General features: G+C 40.9%; 2 protein-coding genes across 12 annotated transcripts in view; both read left to right on the top strand.

Annotated features, from left to right (window-relative positions):
• ACSL1 (acyl-CoA synthetase long chain family member 1) overlaps positions 1-7,107 on the top strand; it is a 43,887-nt gene extending 36,780 nt beyond the window's left edge. For all 3 annotated transcript variants that reach the window (XM_079989915.1, XM_079989913.1, XM_079989914.1), the window contains exons 16-21: positions 407-495; positions 844-960; positions 3,529-3,672; positions 4,325-4,426; positions 4,941-5,012; positions 5,789-7,107. In XM_079989915.1, the coding sequence (XP_079846041.1) occupies positions 407-495; positions 844-960; positions 3,529-3,672; positions 4,325-4,426; positions 4,941-5,012; positions 5,789-5,929 (665 nt within the window). In that variant the 3' untranslated portion in view covers positions 5,930-7,107. The remainder of the gene's footprint in view (positions 1-406; positions 496-843; positions 961-3,528; positions 3,673-4,324; positions 4,427-4,940; positions 5,013-5,788) is intronic.
• A 7,029-nt stretch (positions 7,108-14,136) lies between these two features.
• CENPU (centromere protein U) overlaps positions 14,137-22,071 on the top strand; it is a 28,951-nt gene continuing 21,016 nt past the window's right edge. For 2 of the 9 annotated variants that reach the window (XM_079989924.1, XM_079989923.1), the window contains exons 1-6: positions 14,149-14,272; positions 16,636-16,692; positions 17,519-17,570; positions 19,155-19,224; positions 19,665-19,791; positions 21,280-21,352. In XM_079989924.1, coding sequence (XP_079846050.1) covers positions 16,676-16,692; positions 17,519-17,570; positions 19,155-19,224; positions 19,665-19,791; positions 21,280-21,352 — 339 coding nt within the window. In that variant the 5' untranslated portion in view covers positions 14,149-14,272; positions 16,636-16,675. The other 7 variants (XM_079989922.1, XM_079989916.1, XM_079989919.1 and 4 more) reach the window with 7 other exon arrangements.

Below are 22,071 nucleotides of genomic sequence, written 5' to 3'. Positions count from 1 at the left end.
ATGGAAAGCCCTGTGTGACGCAAATAAGGCATTGTGGTAAAAAAGCACTGGGCATTACATAGATACAGCAATGCCATCACTGAAGCAATACCATACACTGCAGTTTCCAGTGTATCATTTAGGTCACATGGATCTCTCTATAGTCAATGACCATGAGCAAATTTGGTATGTATGAGTTGATTCTAGAAGAGTTTGTTTTGATCAGTGTGATGGCTGGGAGCCTTAATACAACTTTAAAAAGCTGAGGTCAAAGTACCCTTTGAAACATTCAAAACTCAGGCTTGGGACCATGAGAAAACAATAAAGACTGCAGTCTGAATGACGCCACTTCTGCTTATGTAGAGCTACAGTTATAAAGTGAGTACTATTGCCACATGCTTAAAGACATTATTTATCCAACAAATAGGTCACGTTGGTGCCCCAATGCCTTGCAACATTGTAAAGCTTGTTGACGTTGAAGAAATGAATTATTTTGCTGCCAAAGGAGAGGGTGAGGTAAGTAGCACTCTAAATCCAAGGAACGGACCTATGCCAGGAGTCCTCCGTCTCAAATTGTACCCATTGTTTAAAAAGAAATACAATCTATATCCAAAGAAACCATAAAAAACCTCATTCAGTTTAATGACCTCGGATTGTGATCTCGATCAATGCAGTTTGTCATACGGAGACAAATGCTCTGGTAATGTCACTAAAGCATGAGATTAGAGAGAATCGCTCTTGAGTGAGATGCACTGGCTACAGTAAATGAGCTTTATTCCCACTCCATCCTAACACTGAAACACTTAATAGGAGAAACCTGTCCTGCAGATTTTTTTACAGAGCGTGTGTTCCATTCTATTTCAGGTTTGCGTAAAAGGGCCAAATGTGTTCCTAGGCTATCTGAAGGAACCCGAAAAGACTGCAGAAGTTCTTGACAAAGATGGCTGGGTACACACCGGAGATATCGGGAAATGGTTACCAGTAAGTAAACCTGTGAATCGAGCATTTTGAGACATAAGAACAAATATCAAGATGGACTTGTCATTGCTTTAATTCCACAGATAGAGAAGTCCAGTCTTTCCATTGCCCTACATATCTTCTTTCCTCTTTGCATTCTTTTTGAACTTCACAAACATACTTTATCCTCCTTTAAGAGTGTTTCAGGTTAGAATGGGAAAGAAAGGTACCAGAGGGCTGCTTCAGTCCTTTAATCAGAAACCAATTAAAATGCAAAAATTAATGCAAGTTAGTAAGAACGATAAGGGACGCGGGTGGTGCTGTGGGTTAAAGCCTCAGCGCCTAGGACTTGCCGATCGAAAGGTCGGCGGTTCGAATCCCCGCGGCAGGGTGCGCTCCCGTCGCTCGGTCCCAGCGCCTGCCAACCTAGCAGTTTGAAAGCACCCCCGGGTGCAAGTAAATAAATAGGGACCGCTTAATAGCGGGAAGGTAAACGGCGTTCCGTGTGCTGTGCTGGCTCGCCAGATGCAGCTTGTCACGCTGGCCACGTGACCCGGAAGTGTCTGCAGACAGCGCTGGCTCCCGGCCTATAGAGTGAGATGAGCGCACAACCCTAGAGTCTGGCAAGACTGGCCCGTACGGGCAGGGGTACCTTTACCTTTACCTAGTAAGAATGATGGATTGCTAATCCTACTCAGAGTAGACCCATTGAAGTTAATGGACACAACTAATGTAGTCCATTGATGCTTTTGAATTATGGTACTGGAGGAGACTCTTGAGAGTCCAATGGACTGCAAGAAGATCAAACCTATCCATTCTTAAGGAAATCAGCCCTGAGTGCTCACTGGAAGGACAGATCCTGAAGCTGAGACTCCAATACTTTGGCCACCTCATGAGAAGAGAAGACTCCCTGGAAAAGACCCTGATGTTGGGAAAGATGGAGGGCACAAGGAGAAGGGGACGACAGAGGACAAGATGGTTGGATAGTGTTCTCAAAGCTACCAGCATGAGTTTGACCAAACTGCGGGAGGCAGCAGAAGACAGGAGTGCCTGGCGTGCTCTGGTCCGTGCGGTCATGAAGAGTCGGACAAGACTAAACGACTAAACAACAACAGAATGTAGTCCATTGATTTTTATGGGTCTGCTCCAAGTAGAACTTAGTGGAAAACAACCCAATGTTCTGTTAAGCTTCACTCACAAAAAAAGTCTGTGTAATTTGATGCAGCATCATACTGCTAAGCCTTTAGAAGTAACTTAAGCATGTCCTTGTCTGCATGTGTAGATCAAATTGCCTGTTGTACAAGTGTCATCAAGGTGGCAAGCCAAAGCACTGAATAATATGAAGTTAATTACAAAAAACAACCCAAGTTAATGACAGAAGCAGACTCAGACTGGAGTGGTGACTACTTGGTTTAATCCTAAAAGGGATGGAAAAGAGGGAAATAGTAAAATAAAGGGAACAGCAACAGATGCCAGAAATGTGAAGCTTCTAATTAGACAAGAGGAATCTGAGAATAAACAACACTGGTGATAGCAATGCACATTCTAGAGATTATGTCCCTTTTTTTATACTGAACCAGTTTCATTCTGACTTGAACGCAGACCGTTTCTTCCAGCTACTATACTCAACTTAAGGGTCAGTCAACACCACCATCAGGATTGTGATGTAGAAGCTGGCCTTTCAGTGGAGTTAAGACAATGCAAAATTTGTCTTACCACAATTACTACATTTCTTTATGTTGGCATGCCATCTGCAGCTGTTAGACAACTAGTAGAAAGGCCCTGCTGTGGATCGATATATCAACAACATGAGGAATGTATGAATATGTCCAGGGATTTAGCAGTGCAACCCTCTGATTACCTGTGACCTGTGGGGGCAGGAAGAGGTGGATCAGTCACAGCAACTGCACCTCCAGGAGGTCTCGACTGCTACAGTGGATAAACTGCAGCAAACTGTTGTAATAGTGTGTGCTGCTACCAGAACACAGCTGCACAGTATACCTGATAGGGTTCAAACTGCAAACCTAAGTTGCATAGTATCTCTCCTGGGATACCAACCTTAATACATAGAATGCCAGGCATTTCAGTCTCTTCCCCAAGACAGATGATTAAGCAGCCCAGGACATTTAGTACCCAGCCAACAAATGGAGGAGGACAACAATACACCACTGTAGCAGCTGAGGCCTCTTTACCAGGAGAACCTGGGAATGTGTTCTAGGTAGTCTGAGGCATTCATCCCATCACCACTGACAAAGCTGGGACAGTGCATTGAATGTAAATGAACAAATCTTTGATTTATTTATTTGACACTTGCTTGTAACATGCTCATAACTGATACTCAAGCAATTGCTGCTTGTTCTAATGTAGGCATAAATCAGAGAGAGAGAGAGAGAGAGAGAGAGAGAGAGAGAGAGAGAGAGAGAGATCCAGTTGTTCCTGATGATTCAAAGATAATGAGCAAAGTCAAATGCTACTGTGAACTCTTCCTTCTATTGAGTCTTCTGCTAGCACTTGTTCATGGAGCAATGTGGTCCTGAACTCATTACATGAACAGTTCTTATGAGTAAGCTAACTATTATTATTGTGTTACAGAATGGTACACTGAAGATAATTGACAGGAAAAAACATATATTCAAACTTGCACAAGGAGAATATATTGCACCAGAAAAAATAGAGAATGTTTATATGAGGAGTGAGCCTGTTGCCCAGATATTTGTCTATGGTGAAAGTTTGCAGGTATGTAGGTATCTGTTTACCTTAAATGTGTATTAGAAATAGTCTTATAAATGGAGCACATAAGCATAATTTTTTTAAGTTGTTAGATAAAATGCTTACTTCTGGACAGGTTAGACTAGCAAAGAGCTGAAAAGGTGATATTGCTTATTTGGGAAAAGTCAATTTTTAAAAAGATATTTGTTTCTGTGGTAGTACTAATGTGTACATTTAGGCTACCTAATACAAGCCAGGCACCTAGTAATGCCTTGATTTCTATGCCGGGAAACATTCTTCCATAAATGTTGAGTCTTAAATGTGAAGTCCTTAGAATTTTAGGGCAGATTTATTTAAATATTTACATCCCACTTTCAAACCTGCAATGAGACCTTTAAGAAGGGCAACCTGATTTGAGACCATCATAATGAGCTAAAAATGATGACCCAAAGCTAATAACTCAGCACCACCAAGATTTAAACCTGCTGGAATAAAAATATTATGTTTTGTCATTGAAAGGCCAATCAAATCTCTTCATAGTGTCTTCTCCTACCTGCAGTGATGCAACAAACCCCTCAATAGCATCGACAATAGCATAGCTTGCTACTTGACTGTACTTTGCGGGGGGGGGGGGGGTTTCTCAGAGAAACTTCTAACATGCTCCCTTACTTCTATTTAGGCTTTCCTAATAGGAATTGTAGTACCAGATCCAGACGTTTTGTGTAGCTGGGCCAAGAAAAAAGGACTGGGAGGCACCTATGAAGAACTATGCAGGAGCAAGGTAAGGGATTGGATCTGTGATTTATAGAAGTCTTTTCTTCACACCCTTTTCATAAGCTTCATCCAGGCATCCATTCTGCTCCTGAGACCACAGCGTGGCAGGTGAACGGGGGTTATACCTGCTAGCCTCATCACAATGTCTACACATCATCCCAGTCTACTTTTGTGCTCTGGCTAGCATTGCCTAGAGGGTTGACTAGGGGTCAATGTGGCCCTCAGTCCACAAAAGCTTAGCCACCTCTGGTCTAAAGGATGTGGTGACTCTACTCATACGTTTCCCTCAAGCAACTGAGAGTCCTGGATTACTGAAACATTCAGTCTCATGGGGGAGCCTATGCATGTACAGCTAGCTCCTCCCTTTTAGATCTTCAATGAACACATGCAGGTGAGGGGTGGATAAAGGTGGTTAAATATCCATAATAAAACGTGCACTTTTGATAGGTGGTACACAAATAGTTCAGAAATACTTTCTCTCAGTATTGTTCTATAACTCTTATTATTCTGAATCCCAATAGGACATCAAAAAATATATTCTGGAAGACCTGTTGAAAGTTGGAAAAGAGTTTGGCTTGAAGTCCTTTGAACAGGCGAGTATCTCTTTGAAGTTTCAACTATAATATTTGTACTTTGATTTCATATTAAACTGCTTTATTTGCATAGTTTTGCAGCTGGAAACTTTAACTGGTTCATTATTGAATCAAAGCTCTAATTTTAGAACAAACCTGAATCTATGGGGCTGATTTTTGAGAATACATCTTAATTTCTTCCCACTTTTACTGCATTAGGGAATAGAATAGAGGTGTCTTTCTCTTTCCCTCTTGAGTGTCAGTTATGTAATTTTATCACGAAGACAAAATAAACCTAATGCTGCAAACAAGTAATGAAAGCAGTTTTAAGATCAAAAGTTTAAAATATAAATTGACAAAATATAACCAACAGAATATGCCTAGCACTGTGTTTGTGTGTGTATCAATAATAAACCAAATGCTGTAATGTACAAATAGTAATAAATTCAAAGAAAATGCTATAATAACTGGATGTGTTTCAACCTAAATGATCATCTTCAGTGGTACCACAAAATATTACAAAAATTTCAGCCTCATCAACTAGTATGCTTGTGAACAATATAAAATAACATGCTAGGCATATTTTATTGGTTTATTTTTTATTTTCTAACTTTTCCTTTAGTTTTCATTGTTAAATCCTACTTTGCAGAGTTATACTGCTGAGTATTCCTAACATAAATCACTTAGAACAAGCTGTTCTGAACATTATCTCATATATTCCAAAATGCCATTATTGCTGTTAATGCTAGTTAATGAAAAAAGTATGCAAAATCTGACTTCCTGTCTTATTTTTCCAGGTCAAAGGCATTACCCTTCACCCTGAAATGTTCTCTGTCGAGAATGGCCTGCTAACGCCAACATTAAAGGCAAAGAGACCAGAGCTACGCAAATACTTCAAGTCCCAGATAGAAGAACTCTATGCCAATATACAGATGTAACTGAGGAAAACTGTTGGAGAGAATGGCATTTGCTATTGACCTTCATATCTCTAAATTGACTACAGCAAATATAGGGAAGGAAACAGTGCAATCATTAACTTGTACGCAAAGGGGTACTCAACATAGGAAAACTGAAGAAAATGGAACACTGCCTTACTGTCCACTTGTGTTGCAGACCATTTTTTTATGGTGACATACAACTTCTTCAATGCGCCTTAAAACTGTAAATGGTATCTATGTGATTTGTAAGTTATTTAAGACTTCCTCAGCCAAAAATGTGACTCTCTCCAAGGCATGTAAAGGGATGTGTGTGTGTGTGTTGCTAGCACATTTTATTGTCTTTAGTATATTGTGCAGCTGGTGGTTTCCACCCCATGGAGATTTTTAGTGCACATTGAGAAAGGCAGGTCCCTTAGGACGCTGGCAGAAACTTGGCTACTTTGGTTTCCTGTTGACTCCTTCGAAGCTTTTCTGGGTGTGTCTTATGCCCTAGGAATCTAGATGAAACTACCAATGCAATACATGTTGACTTCATGAGCTCCAGAGATGGTTGGGCCATTGCAACATCATGCTGTAGCATGCATGTGGATGGAATTCCAGTGCTGGGGCTAACTGTCATGCTCATTGATTGTTGGCCACTAGATTGCCAGAGCAGGCTTAACCTTGGCCACTTTTAACTTGATTATCTTTGTGCAAAGTTGGCTTCTGCTTCACACTATTCTCACTTTCTGATCTCCAGTATACAAAAAAGCCAGAAACTGGGGTGTGGTTTAACATGGGACATTCTTTCATTAGGCATGAAGTGGGGAAAGTTATTTCAGTTACCATGTATCTGCACCTGTATTTCATTGGGTGGGGGGAATGAAATTGAGATGCCTTGTAATAATCCATGCTTGAGGGTTTTTCCACATAGCAAGTCATAAATTCCTGTTTAAATATATGTAAACAAGCACAATGAAGTTTGCACTAAAGATTGTGTAACTGTAATGCACTACTCAGTTGTATAATTTCATACATATGTACCCTAATTGCACAGCCAAGCCAATACTCATAGAGTATTAAGTCACTTGTTACATTGGAGTTCGAATGTTTGCTTAGTGTTGGCTATTTCTATATTTTATAAACCAAAATTTCCAAAAACCAATGAAGGAAACCAAAATAAATATTTCTGCATTTAATTTGAGTAAACCTTTTTAAGAAATTGCATCAAATGTTCATAACAATGGGAACCACTGTCTGAAAAGTGTGGCATGGTAAAATGTAGTTTAAAAGAAACCGAGTATTACTAATTTATTTATGGGGTGAGGGGTGTTACTTGAAGTACTTAATCATGTTCTAAATGAAGCCAAAGAAAAAGAAATTGTAGGATCCTTAAAGTTGCTCTGCTGGATTTTCAACTCTTGCTTTCTCTCGCAGGAGTTCTCTGCAATTATGGTGAAACAATAAACACACAACTCTGTGTACATCTACTTACTACATGAACAAGAGGAAACCAGTAGCTCATAAGAGGAGCTTGTGGTACAGTTAACATCTGCAGTGGTCTGAAAAAAGCTTGTTAAGAACTTAAGAAAAGCGCTGCTGGATCAGACCAAAGGCTCATCTAATCCAGTGTCCTGTTTTCAGTAACCACCCAGATGCACTCAGGTCCTGCTTTCAGTTTCCCATAGGCAACCATGCATTTGAGCTTCCCAGCAACTGCCTTATTCAAAAGACTGCTCCTACAAAAATAACCTGAGGTCATACAATGGCTTTCTCCTTCCCCATTGCTGCTCCATTACCAAAACCCTTTGACTAGCGTGGGGTGTTTGTTTGTTTGTTTGTTTGTTTGTTTGTTTGTAGCTCTTATATCTGCAAAAAGTTTGGCTCCACAATTTAAAGCAGGGATGGGGAACTTAGGCCCCTCCATATGTTGGACTAAAACTCCCATTACCTGGCCATTCCAATGGGACCTGGAAGTCCAGCAACAGTTGTGAAGCCACCAGCTCCCCACCCCTGATTTAAAGAAATAAGTTCACTCAGGCTGCAGCTTTATATCCCTATTGGACATGGATTTAGAAAACGCAGGATGTATCCTCAACTCTTTCCCTATTTGAATCAAAACTGTTAACTCTGGTGTCTTGTTTTGTAAGTTTTTAATGTATGTACTCTGTATTTGGAAGCTGTAAATTGCTCTGTAATATTCTGATACCTTAACAGTCTTTTGATACTCGCTTGCTTTGAGGAAGCGCCATCTATATTATAGTCCTGCTTACTGTAAATTATGTAAAATTTACAAACATTTCTGCTTCTTGTTTGACCAAAAGCACTTAGAAGAACATGGCCTTTATTACAATATTGGGTGTGTGTGGAACTGAAAATTAGATCACCTTTAAAAGCATACTCCTGATTCTTTCTAGTTCAGATGGTGGAATGGATGTCTTCTCTAACAAATTGTTTGTCTGATTAACTTGAAAAACAGTGACATGAGGTGTTACAGGCTAAGAAGTGCCAGGATCCTCCCTTTCCCCATTAAAGTGAAAAGAATAGAGCAGTACTCTGCTAATCTAAGATTAGTTGTGCTGCTTATGCCTTATCTTCATGCTTCAGGAACACATTTGTTGGCTCTTGGTCCACCCTACAGAGTACACCTACCTCACCCCACCCCTCTGTAATTACTTCTGCAATTCAACCACCATAAGCAAGTGTCTACTGCTGCCCTTTCACCTAGTTTGGCAAGAGACAGAAATATGCAATCTCGCTTTATCTTGACATCTCAGATGCTTGCAGAAACATGCCCACAGCGTGCAGTAATGTAGCACCCTGCTTGTGGTTAACGCTTAGCTGGAATGAAATATTCAACGCAGCAATAGAGAAATTAAAATAATAATTTATTTGTCAGACAAATAAATATGAGGCACAGTGGTATATGGTTACCAAGCTCTGGCCTGGCCTCCTGCCATTCTGGCCAGCACTTATATTTCCTTAATCCAGCCCCCTTGCTCCTCCTGTGGCTGCCTCTGTCCAATCAGCCTGGTTGAAATTCCTATTGGCTGTTTGCTAGAACCAATCACAAAAGATACACCCATTTCCTTCTGTCCTTTTATGGGAAACAAAAAGCTATATATTCTTCTATCTATAAATGACAAATAAGTAGTAATATATCTTACATGTGTCTCAACAAGGAACCTTAATTACCAGCTCACCTCGCCCTATTGCCCTCCAAAACAGATGGTTTAATCTCAAATTTTTATCTTAAACAGATGTCAAGGATCATCATTGAAAGATCTCCTTCCTTTGGAGGTCTCTAAACAAAAGCTTGACAAATGCTCTAATGATGTTTCCTGCTTGGCAGGGGGGGCTGGTGGCTGATGGCCCCTGTGATCTCTTCCAACTATATGAAATAAGAATCTAGCATAAGGATTTAACATTTCTTAGTTTCTAATTCCTTTGCATAATTACATTTAAGCCAATATATTTTTAATACATAACATAGATAGCTTTTTAGAAGAATAAACCTTTTCAAAGTAAGGAACAGTTTCCAGCCTCAAAAATAGAAAGAAAGAAAACCTATCTTCTCCAGCCAAGCCAGTTGCCTTTTTCACTGCTCTTGACCTTTGAACCTTAGGAAAATATGGCTCAAGTTTAATGGGAGGCACATGGTTTTATTTTACTATTTACCCACTCTTAATTATGTTTATCTCTTTTTTTATCTTCTGTAATATGTAGGGTCAGTGTAACCTTGGCTGTCAGCCTGTAATTCCCTTTTTACGACTTTGAGAATTGTTTTCTGCTATAAATCAGGGGGCCCCCTTGTCTAGGAGGAAAAACATTTTGCCAAGGTTCTTAGGCAGCTGCTCTTCTGCCTGGCATGAACATTTGAAAATCTTTAAGCTCATTTTAAGATACAGGCCCTGATCAAAATATAAGCTTGATAAAAATTCAGGCTTATGATTAGATGCCTCAGTAAAACTTTAGCAAAAGAGCTTGTTGTAGTTTAGAGTGTGTTGTAGTTGCTTTCAGATAAGCAGCCTGGCAACTCTGTAGGTGGTGGTAGTATTGTTAGCAAATACTCTGCACTGAATTTGGGGCACCTGGCAGATGAACTTGTTTTCAGAAACCTCTCATGGAGAGTGCAGCAAGCAGTTGAACCCACTGAGGAGGGCATCTTGTCAAAAGACCCTCCAAAATTGGGAGATGCCCTTCTTGTGATGATGCCCACTAGAGAGAAGGCAAGCCATTTCCCTCAAAACATCTAAGGGGGCCCTGAGGACAATTCTTTAAAATTAATCTAACCATGACATGGGTTCCCTATGTTTCTAAATCTTGAGGGATAGCAAAAGAAGCAGAATGCAGAAAGAATTAGGAATCCTACTTACACTTTAGATGAAGAAACTTTCTTGCTTTCTCAAAACATAATTGCTTTCTCAAAAACGACCACCACAAACTAACGTCCACCTTTGCTCACCTCAACTATCCTCAAATAGTTGCTTCTCCCAAAGTCCTCAGCCAAGTCACTCAGCAGGGGGACATGTCACAACCGAGGACATAACACCATTGCTTTAGCTACCTTGCTTAACTATGGGCATGGCTCCCCTTAATATTCTTTTAAAAAAAAAAAAAATTAGTGAGTTAAGTGGCTTTATTTAATTTATTTTTAAAAGTTCTAAACCCCTTTTAATGCAGCAGAGTTATTTTCTGGAAAGGACAGGCAACGTCATACACACACACTTTTCAGCATGGTGGGGTCACCAAGGGAAACACTTCTGGCCTAGACTACAGCTGCTGTTTCTCACTTAATAGTTAAAAATAACCCCTCTCAACACCCTGTAGTAATCTGTCCAGTATTATAATGGACAGGAGCAACACTTCACCCTTAGACCTCCTCATCTGCCTGTTTCTTTCAGTTTCTGCCCAGTGTCTTCCACCAAGAAACAAACATCTTCCAATTCCCCTCCTGTCTGCATGGATGAAGTAAGACAATCACCTTTACAATGGATGCACAGGCTGTCCTTTAGCTTCATAGCACCTCCTCATTTCTCACTACACACAGGTAGGTAGCCATGTTGGTCTGCCGTAGTCGAAACAAAATAAAAAAAATTCCTTCCAGTAGCACCTTGGAGACCAACTAAGTTTGTTGAAGTCTGAAGAAGTGTGCATGCAAAAGAAAGCTCATACCAATAACAAACTTAGTTGGTCTTTAAGGAGCTACTGGAAGGAATTTTTTTATTTTGTTTCACTACACACAGTGTATATGTGCTAGGGCTTCCCAATGAACATGTCAAAATGTCGGTGCCAGTTCAAATTAAAGGCTGGAGCTCTCTCCCATGCCCTTTTCTCTTTCATAATCTGCGTGTGCAAGGTGGGTGTGCCAACCTGTATGTTCTCAGTAGAACCTGGAACATTATAATCTTGGTGGTTGAGTCTAGAAGAATAGTTCAGCAAATGGTCAACACATGAAGTCTGGACTGCAGGAATTTAAATGGAGCTCATTCTACATTTGCATAGATATACCACTGTAGTAAAGCTAGAGAAGTATCTTAGACTAATTGCACTGTCAGGTACATTGCAATATCAAGTCAAGACTTCTTCAGAATAAGCTCCAATTAGTCTAACATACTGCACTATACATCAGTGTTTCACACTTTTGAGGGTGTAGTAACATACCACTCTTATTTAAATGTGGATATTTTATCTTCTTATTAGCCTCAGCTGTACTGAGCAGGACATTCAATAACCCTGATAGAAGCAGAACATGAAAGACAGCACATAATATGCCAAATTCAGTTAAAAGAATACAGATTAAGGCTGAACTGAAGTGCCCTAGCATGGCTGTGATGGTAGTACTGAACTGTATTCTTCCATTCATAGAAAGTTCTTTGATTTGACAAAGAATTACTTTGAGTAATATCTGTGTCCTTCCATTAGTGGAAGAGTCTCTGAGGCAGTGAAGGCTTCCATGAATAAAAAAGGGAGACAATTTTTGCAAATTCACCTCTTTTACAATCTCCTGTTGTTCTGGGGGCCCCCAATCTTTCTGCAACAGATTTAGGAGGCTGTAAAGCAGGTGTGGGGAATCCTTAGCCTTCCAGTTGTTGCTGAACTACATCTCCCATAAGCCCCAGCAAGCATGGCCAATGGCCAGGGATGATAGTTGTTGTTCAACAGCATCTGGATGGCCAAAGGTTCCCCATGCCTGCTAGACAGGGAAGGAAAAGTCAGCAAAAAATACCTTACTCCCTTTCCATTAACAGAAGCCTTTGTCAGTACAGTGGTACATTGGGTTAAGAACTTAATTCGTTCCGGATGTCCATTCTTAAGCTGAAACTGTTCTTAACCTGAAGCACCACTTTAGCTAATGGGGCCTCCCGCTGCCGCTGCGCCGCCGGATTTCTGTTCTCATTCTGAAGCAAAGTTCTTAACCCAAGGTACTATTTCTGGGTTAGTGGAGCCTGTAACCTGAAGCGTCTGTAACCTGAAGCATATGTAACCCGAGGTACCACTGTACAGTATTGTCCCGAGGCACTTCTTGCAGGATGTACAACGAACCCTCAGGTGTCCATTGATATTGTTGCCAAGTACTTTGCAGATAAAATCACTAGTGTCTCACTTGGAAGTCCAAGTTGACTGCACTGCAAATGTTGGGCATCTCCTTAATGTCATTTGGTCCTTTTTATTTGGATGGCTTTCTATTGAGACAGCCTGACATTATGGGCAGGTTGATCCAAGACATGTGGCCTATCACCTGTATACTTGATCCTTGCCCATGATGACAATTAACAGCTACCATAGGGAGAGTGTGTGACTGAAAGTGTTGAGCGCCTCCTTGGAGCTCCAGGATGGTTTGTCACACTATTGACTTGTGCTGTATCTTTTTTGTCCCTGGAGTCAAGGTTGTGGCTGGTCAGCTCCAGAAGCTTAAGGGGCAGCCATTTGTATCAATTTCAATGTGGTTTCAAGCCCAGGTTTGGAATTGAAACTGTCTTAATCTTGGTTGCCATGAAGCTCTTGGGGGGGGGGGAGGAACGTATCCCTGTTTCTTCTTACTAGATCTTTCAGTGGCCTTCAGAGATTGACCACAATATCATTCAGGATCACCTGTCTAGGATGAATGTGGGATGCACCATGCTTCAGTGGCTCTGCTGATGGGCAGACCTTAGATGACAAACTATTGCTCTGCCTCACAGGTTTTCTGCTCTAGAGTTCTATTTTATCCCTGTGCTATCTAACAGCCACATGAAGCCAATGGGTGAAAGAAGCAACATACAGATGACAACAAGCTCTGACTGAGGTGGGACATTGAAATCCAACATTGAGTTGGAATCAATCTTATTGATGGAGCAGAGAACATGTTTCTTATTTGAAACTGTTTGCAATGCATTCCCATGACTTTCTTAAATAATAATAATAATAATAATAAAATAAAATAAAAATAAAACCCTCTCCTCCTTTACATTTGGTGGTTCCCTCATTGCGAGAAGTGAGGTTACAGGGAACCAGACAGAGAGCCTTCTCGGTAGTGGCGCCTACCCTGTGGAACACCCTCCCTTCAGATGTGAAGGAAATAAGCAGCTGCCCTATCTTTAAAAGTCATCTGAAGGCAGCCCTGTTTAGGGAAGTTTTTAATATTTAATGCTGTGTTGTTTTTAACACTCGACTGGGAGCCACCCAGAGTGGCTGGGGAAACTCAGCCAGATGGGCGGGGTATAAATAATAAATTTATTATTATTATTATTATTATTATTATTATTACTGTTACTATTATTATTATTATTATTTATTATTATTATTATTATTATTATTATTATTATTATTATTTTACATTAACTGAAGATCAAAGAGCCATCTATGAATAGATGGATGCCAAGAAGCCCTAGGTGCACTACTCCTAACCAGCCACTCCGTTCTGTCTTCTGGGTGTAAGGTTTCGCACAGACGTTGTTGGCCCACAACTCCCTAGTCAACTGCCAGCGGTAATTGGGGTTGTAGCGCAGCAACATCTGGCAACTAAAGGTTTAAGAACGCCAGTACGGTAATGAACTGTGCAGTATCGAGGAAAAATAAGGGTTACCTACTCCCTTCCAACCACTAGATGGCGCTGCTCCTCTGTTCTCACAGCTACCGGCAGCTAACGCCGCTCGTCTTCTAAAGCTCTTAGCATACTCTTTCGCCTCTTAGCTCAGAGCCGGCGGAGCAAACCAACTGCCGAGAGAGAAATAGGGGCGCCCTCAAAAGCCTTGTTCCTTGTACGCTGAGGGAAGTCCTAATAGTTGCGTCTCCCCCCATTTCCGGGTGCTCGGTGGGACAGTTCCGGCGCGGCCATTTGAGTTACAACGGCGGGAAAGAAACGGCCGAAGGGAGCTCGCGGTGAGTTCGGTTCTCTCGCGGAAGCCGTCGGGCCTGGCGACTGGGGGGGGCGCGCGCCACAGCCGAATAGTTCAGCTGAAGGGAGCACTTTTGGCGGGGGGGGGGCGCTAGGTGCAGAGGCCATGGGGCCCTAGTCAGGGAGGGGGAGCCGTGGGCTCGAGAGGAATTATGAGGGGGCGTGGTCAGAAGGAGCGGGGCTTATCGGACGTTAAGGTAGAGCGCGACAGAGGAAGGGCGTGGCCCCAGGCTGCGTGCCGGGGGCGGGGCATGGCAGCCGTTGTTGCGCGCGGGTTGTCAAGGTGACACACCTGCCAACGGACACGCCGCGTGAACGTTGAGGCAAAGGAAAGAGTTCGAGGGGCGGTTTGAATTCGCTGTAGCTCAGCGAGGGAGCTCTTGGGAGCGGCTCTGGCATTTTATTTTATTTTATTTTATTTTAGCCAGAAGCTAATCATAGAATCTTGAAAGGGACCTCGAAGGTCCTCTAGTCTAACCCCCTGCAATACAGGAATCTGAGCTAAAGCATCCATGACAGGTGGCCAGCCAACCTTTGTTTAGAAACCTCGAAGGAAGGAGAGTCCACCACCTCTGGTGGGAGCCCACTGCTGAACAGTTCTTACTGTCAGAAAGTTTTTCCGAATTTTTAGTCGAAATCTCCTTTCTTGCAACTTGAAGCCATGGGTTCAAGTCCTACCCTACAGATCAGAAAGAAATAAGCATTCTTCCTCCTTCATGTGACAGCCCTTAAGATATTTAAAGATGGTTATCATGTCTCCTCTCAGTCTCCTCTTTTCCAGACTAAACATACCTTCAAGTGCTCCTCATGAGGTTTAGTTTCCAGGTCTTTGATCATCTTGGTTGCCCTCCTCCTCGCACCTTCCAGCTTGTCAACATCCTTCTTAATTTGTGGTGTCCAAAATTGGACACAGTATTCCAAGTGCAGTCTAAGGCAGAATAGACCAGTACTATTACTTCCCTTGATCTGGACACTATACTTCTGTTGATGCAGCCTAGAACAGCATTAGCTTTTTTTGTTGCTGCATCTCATTGTTAACTTACCTTAAGCTTGTGGACCCCTAGATCCTTTTCACTTGTACTGCTAGTAAGCTAAGTGTCCCCCATCCTATATTTGTGCATGTGGTTCTTCCTGTCTTAAGTGCAGAACCTTACATTTGTCCCTATTGAAATTCATTTTGTTAGCTTGTGCCCAGTTCTCCATTCTGTTAAGGTCATTTTGAATTCTACTTCTGTCTTCTGTGGCTTTAGCTACCCCTCCCAGTTTGGTGCCATCTGCAAATTTGATGAGCATTCTCTCAATTCTTTTATCCAAGTCATTTATATAGGCGTTAACAATGGGCCCAGGACAGAACCCTGCAGCACCCCACTTTTTACTTTTTTCCAGGATGACGAGGAGCCATTAATGAGTACTCTTTGGGTTCAGTCAGCCAACCAGCTACAAATCCACTTAACAGTTACCTCGTTCAACCCAAATTTTACCAGCTTCCTCGGAAAAATATAATGGGGAACTTTGTCAAAAGCCTTACTGAAATAAAGATACACTACGTCCACATCATTTCCCTGATGCACCAAGTTTGTAATTCCATCAAAAAAGAGAAATCAGGTTGGTCTGGCATGACTTATTTTTAAGAAATCCATGCTGGTTCTTAATAATCACAGCATCCTTTTCTAAATGCTCACAACTGCTGAATTAACTGTTCTAGGGTCTTGTCTGGTATCAATGTCAAGCTCACCGGTTGATAGTTACCTGGACCTTTCTTTCCCCTTTTTTGACTATGGGGACATTTGCCCTCCTCCAGTCTTTAGGGACTGCACCTGTTCTCCAAGAATTCTCAAAAATAATAGACAAAGGCTCTGAAATTCCATCCGCAAGCTCTTTTAGTACCCTTGGATGCAGCTCATCAGGCCCTGAATTCATTTAAAGTAGCTAGGTGTTCCCTTACTACTTTTCCTTTCATGGGCTTCAGCTCCCTCCTTACATCATTTGTAGTGCCAATCTTTGCTGCCTCAAGAGTTGAAGATAACCCGCTTTTAGTCTTAGCAGCCAAAAAAGAGAGAGAAAACACCTCTAGCTTTCTCGCCAGGTTAATTAGCTGGGGGGGGGGGTGGCGGAGGCGGATTACTTGCTTTAATCTTACATCCCTGTAAGACAGGCAGATAGCATTCCTGTATCTCTGTCGTCCACAAGGTGGAAGTAGGGAGGAATAGTGGGAAACAAAGCAAACACAATTTTGGTAGCCACACTTGTTCGTGGATTTATTCATCTTCATAAAAAGTGGAAAGTGTATGTCTTATTGTTCCACCTGAATGTGATTATGAAGTGTGTGTGTTTTTTCTCTTTTCAGAAGAAATAAATTCATCTTACAGACAAGACAAGAGCAAAATATGGAAAACAGTATTCGGTTAGTAACTATGAAAAAAGTATTTATAAGTTCATTTCCACTTTTCTGAACAAAATTTACTTCAGTCTTGTCCTTGGCATTTTTTTAATAGATTAATTTGTCCTAAGCAAGTGTAAATCACAGAACATCTGTGCTGGTAAAAGAGTGTATAGATTACAAGGGAGTGTTAGTCAGCTATAAGAATATGAAGGTGTGCATATAACTGAAGAACTTGCTTCTAGAAGTTGCTAGAATTTTGACCTATTATATAGAAATTACGTTTTTTGCAAGATCATACTGGCTTCTTAATTGAAAGGAGTAATACAATAAATATCATCTCAGACTCTGCCTGAGTCTGTATGTCTACTGTTGAGGTAGGTGCTTTTCAAAAAAATACTATTTTACAGTAAGCAGCAATGACAGATCTGCTGTTAAATTTCTCTCAGCAGACATAGCATCTAACCCCCTCTGTGCCTTCCAGTTCTCATCTCCCACCATATCTTTTAACTTTCACAATGGCATTCCACAAAATAATAATTTCATTAATATGCAATACACATGGACAGAACAGTGATGGAATGTGTTTGTATAAGGAACAGCAAAATAAATATACTGACTGATTGAACTCCAGAGATGTTCTGCAAGCACCTGAAATACTCAAGCTGTATAGGAATGAGCTTGTTCTGTACTTGAATGGGAGACTACCTAGGACTGTGTCAGTCTGTTTTAGGAAACTCACAGATACAAGTGTAATGAAGAGTTGATAAAGGTCCTGCTGAAAAAAATCATAAATGTAAAATATAATTTATCCCTTTATGGTAATGTTTTTTCCCCCCTATTTTGTTAGTAAAAAGATGCCCATTAGAAAATCAAGGAGGGACTTCAGAAAGAAACTGGGAGTAAGTGGCACATATCTTTTTCATTCAAACACAAATGAAACATTTTCCACTTCTGTTTAGTTTTATTTGATTCACAGCCTTGAGATAATCCATACTGGAGTTCTATGGGGAATTTTTAACTTAAACTTTTTTTAAAAAAGCCTTTCGCTCTTCCAACTATAGAGGTGACACATGATATCCCAAGTGCTTAAAGAGCATGATGCAATACAGAATCATCCTCCGTTAGGGGCACTATAAGTATACAGAATATATAAAATACGTGTGTACATAGAATGGGATAATGAATGGCTGACATTCAGAGGCATGGCATGACACAAAATTGGTACAGTCACTGCTGCTCTCCTCCCCTTACCCAGAAAATCTGCTGCTTGCCACTTTTGGATTGGAGATAACACAGTATTGATTCCTCAAATGCACACAATGGTGCTGTTGCTGTCAAATCATAGAGAATTCCCCAATACCAGAAAAAAATATACAAAATGGTTACATCCTGCTCACTCTCACACTGACACACACTACACAAATACAGGCCACAAACACACACACATCTCTCACACATACACACTCATACAGCTTGGCTGTGAGTCTTGGAAGACTTGTTCCCTGCCTTGCAGGCCTTTTCCCACCTGGCCTGGGAGGGGAGGGCCCTGACTCCAGCTATGAAAGCTGAGGCTGCTGAAAAGACTCTTGGGCTGAACTGTTGTTTAGGAAGTTTTGTTTGGCTGGGTGTTTCTGTTATTAATAAAAAAAAATATTTTAGATCTTAAGATATATGTGGAAATTGTTCAATTTGGTTGTGTACTTTTTGGCGTCTTATTTATTGTTAATGGCTAATTTTGGCTATGTAATTACGTATTTTTTCGCATTGTAAGCTGCCTTCAGCATGGTTTTAACTTTGGAAAGCCAGCATGCATGTAAAATGCTGTATGTATATATGTATGTCATACACTACATATACACAGCTACACAAACCCCTCTCTCTCTCTCTCTCTCTCTCTCTCTCTCTCTCACACAGACCACATATACAAACAGACTACTCACATACTAGCATACCTTCCCTCACACACATTGCATATATTTCACCTTCTCTGACAGATCATACATACATACCTTGCCTGCCCACCTCTCCTCCCCACATCACACCCACTATTCCTCTTTCTATGTCCAACTGTTTCTCTATCAATCAAACAAACAGCACACACAGATCCGGAAAATCCACTCCACAGATGAAATAAGTGTCTGTCATTCACACACACACACACACACACACACACACACACACAACCCTATCTATCTCACCCTACCCCAAAGGCCAATCCCCCCCCCAAAAAAAATACATACATGACCCCTGGTTTCTTGTCTTGTTTTGCTTTCTGCAGGTTTTTTATTATAGGAAATAGTATTTTGATAAAATATTTCTTTCTTGTTCTAATCCAGTATTTGAATTTGTTTGAATTCTATTTCTTACACTGAAAGAAAGAAATCTCAATTTTCAGCCATTTGTTACAGATTCTGTTCTTTGAGGGTCCTCCCCAGGGATACCATGTCAAGTTGCACTTTCATTTTAAACTGCTTTCTCCTTAGGAACCAGATGTGTCAGGTATTTTGAAAGTTCTCCAAACTGACCAAGCAGAGGAACCTGATGAATTATTTGGTTAGTGATTGCATTTTGTCTTTTTAAATTGACACTAATAGTTACAGAACATAAAATAGAATCTCTGCTTCAGCAGTGTAAGTGGTGCCCCAAATCCTGTGAACAGTTTCAGGGCTGAGGCATCACACGTAAACAAGCCCATGAGGAGAAATGAATGTGCTGTCAAGCCCTCCTCTTCTGACACATTACTGTTACCATGATACTAGCCCTCCATGAGTTTTGAAGGTGAAGTTCTGAAATAGGAGGACTGTTAATTTAATAAAGTGGTTGTGCTGGAAGGGACAGTTGTCACTGATAGTGTGCCCTGGCTCCCCTTCATGTATATGTTTACATTCAAAGTGGACAAATGTCTGAATGCCCAAGACTGACCTGTGTTTTTATTGCTCACCACAAACAAGATGGTGCAGTTCATTAATGCTAGATTTGTCTATGTTATCTAGGTGAACCTTCACAGGAACCTTTACATAGCACCGCTGTGTCTGCTTATGAGGAAGAAGATCAGTATTCAGATGGGTCAACAAGCAGTTCATCAGATTCTGAGCCAAAAAAGAAGGATACTAGAGGAAGGTACTACAGATGTAAATTTGAAAACATGTTTATCCTTGTAACATATCATGTACCCATTCCTTATTCACTCACACACCTGTTAGCTTGACTAAAATGTGCTAGGCATACTAACATTGGCCATTCATTCAGCACACTACAGAACCCCCATCTAATTTTCAGGTGCCTTTTCATGCAGTTGAGAAGATAAGCATCCAAACCATGTGAAATGCTTGGATGGTTTGATTGTTCCTTTTTAAACTTTTAACTAAGGATTTGGAGGAGTGAACACAAGCATGCTCCCTCCTTTATATTCGAAATCTAGGGTGCGGAACTGCAGGCCAATCTGGTCTGTTAGGGGTCCACTTTCACCCATGAGGCCATTATCCCCAAACCATGCCCACCTGTCCCATCAGCTGACATCACTGGTGATAAGCAGAGATTAAATCCTGCTCAAAAGCGCTATGTGAAGCAGCTTGTGTGCCACCTGCTTTCAAGAGAAATGCACAAGCTGCTTCAAACAGTGCTTTTGGAACCCAGCACGAAGCAGGATCACACCCCGATCGTACCAGCTGATGGGAAGGGAGAGCAATCCTCCTAAGCACTGGGCTTGGTGTACAAGAGGGCTTGTTCCAAGTGTTTGTCAGCTTGCTGCTGTTGCCAGCAAACTTCAGCCTTGTTTCTCTCATGCCTGTCAATGGTGGAGAGGGGAGAAACAAGCTCAGAACTTCCCAAAGCCCTAAACATGGGTTTAACAATGTCCCTTTGCTTAAGGGGGAGGCAGAGCAAAGCACTGTTTGAAATGAGAGGAGAGGAGTGAATGTTTCAGTGGGCACATTGCAAAGCCACAGATGGGGTTTTGATAGGTGAGCAGCCCCATCCACCCTGCGAGGCCTATGATGCAAAGGATCTGGCCTGTGAAGCCAAAACGTTTCCCCACGTGTGTTCTAAACCAACTTGTATGTTTCAAAAATATGACTGTAGGAGTATTCCTAACTTTAAGGTCTAAACAGGATTATTATTTGCAATCAATACATTATGTAGCAAAAGTGTATAAATATACTGCATTATTTTTCTTTGGCTCTTTGTACTCTACTGTGTCATCAAGACTGAACCTTTAGTTCTTGCAGAGATTTGTAAGTTGTCTCAGTGAATTAAGCTTCAATTCCTATCAGCACATACTGTTGTGCCGTATCGGCTCCTTCAGCTCTTAACCACTATGCAACACGACACTATGCAACACAAGCCATATAGCTTTTTGAGTAACTCAGATATACACAACAGTCACATCCTTATTTTTTTCCTTGCATGCACACATCTACATCCCATTCAATTCACATACCCATTTGATCCCCACTGTATTCTTGCTGGCTCTTTGATTCTTACTGTCAGCATTGGACAAATCCTGTGTGCCAACAGTGAAACTTCTTAGCAAGAAAAGAAGTGACCTTTTGATTTTTAAAGCTACATGCCAGAATATACTGTATTGCATTATTTTATATCTTTTTCTAGCAAGTGTCAGCATATCTTGAAATCAAGATCAGAGAGAGAAGTTTCTGAAGAGGAACCTGTGCAAGAGAATATGGTAAAGAAATGAAGTTAAGATTGTGTGTCCTACTTTTACTTCAGGAAAACAGACAACAATATATTGAAAATTCCAATATATTTCCAATATATTGGAAATGAATAATTGGATCTCTATGTTTTAAATGTATATTATTATAACTGGGTAATTAATTCTCCAGATTTCAAGCAAGTATGATTTATTTACTACTAGCTGAAATCTCATGCTAGCTAAGATAATGAAAAATGAATATCGGTAATATTATCTTCACATGGCATGGCTCTTAAAGTCATTACTTGGCCTTAGAAATCATATACATATATATATAAATTCCCTTGTATATTATAATTTCCCTTCTAGGCGCTGAAGCTCTTAAATGCATTTACCCCAATCTAGCAAATGCAGCTTTTGAGTGATCAGAAAAGAAGATTAGCACAAGTATGATAGTTGAGGAATGGCAGACATACCAGGAATGGTATGTTTGGTGCACAAAGCATTGTATCTTTGCAGGCACATTATGTGTATAGGCTTTTGCAGACTCTTGTTTTCTGTGTTGAGGTAATTGTCGGCATGTCTTCAGACTACACAGAAATTATGAACATTAGAAACTTATTTTAATGGAAGTTGACACTTAGGCTTTTAAATAGTGGTGCTCAGCCTGATATTTCTACAGTACAGCTCAGCTGCTTCCCATGTGCTCACTATAAACAGCTGCTTATATTGGTCCAGTTGTGATCACA

This window comes from Podarcis cretensis (assembly GCF_951804945.1).
Source record: "Podarcis cretensis genome assembly, chromosome: 9".
Taxonomy (NCBI): Eukaryota; Metazoa; Chordata; class Lepidosauria; order Squamata; family Lacertidae; genus Podarcis; species Podarcis cretensis.
Note: the sequence above shows the minus strand (reverse complement) of the source record. Positions and strands in the feature narration are given on the sequence as shown.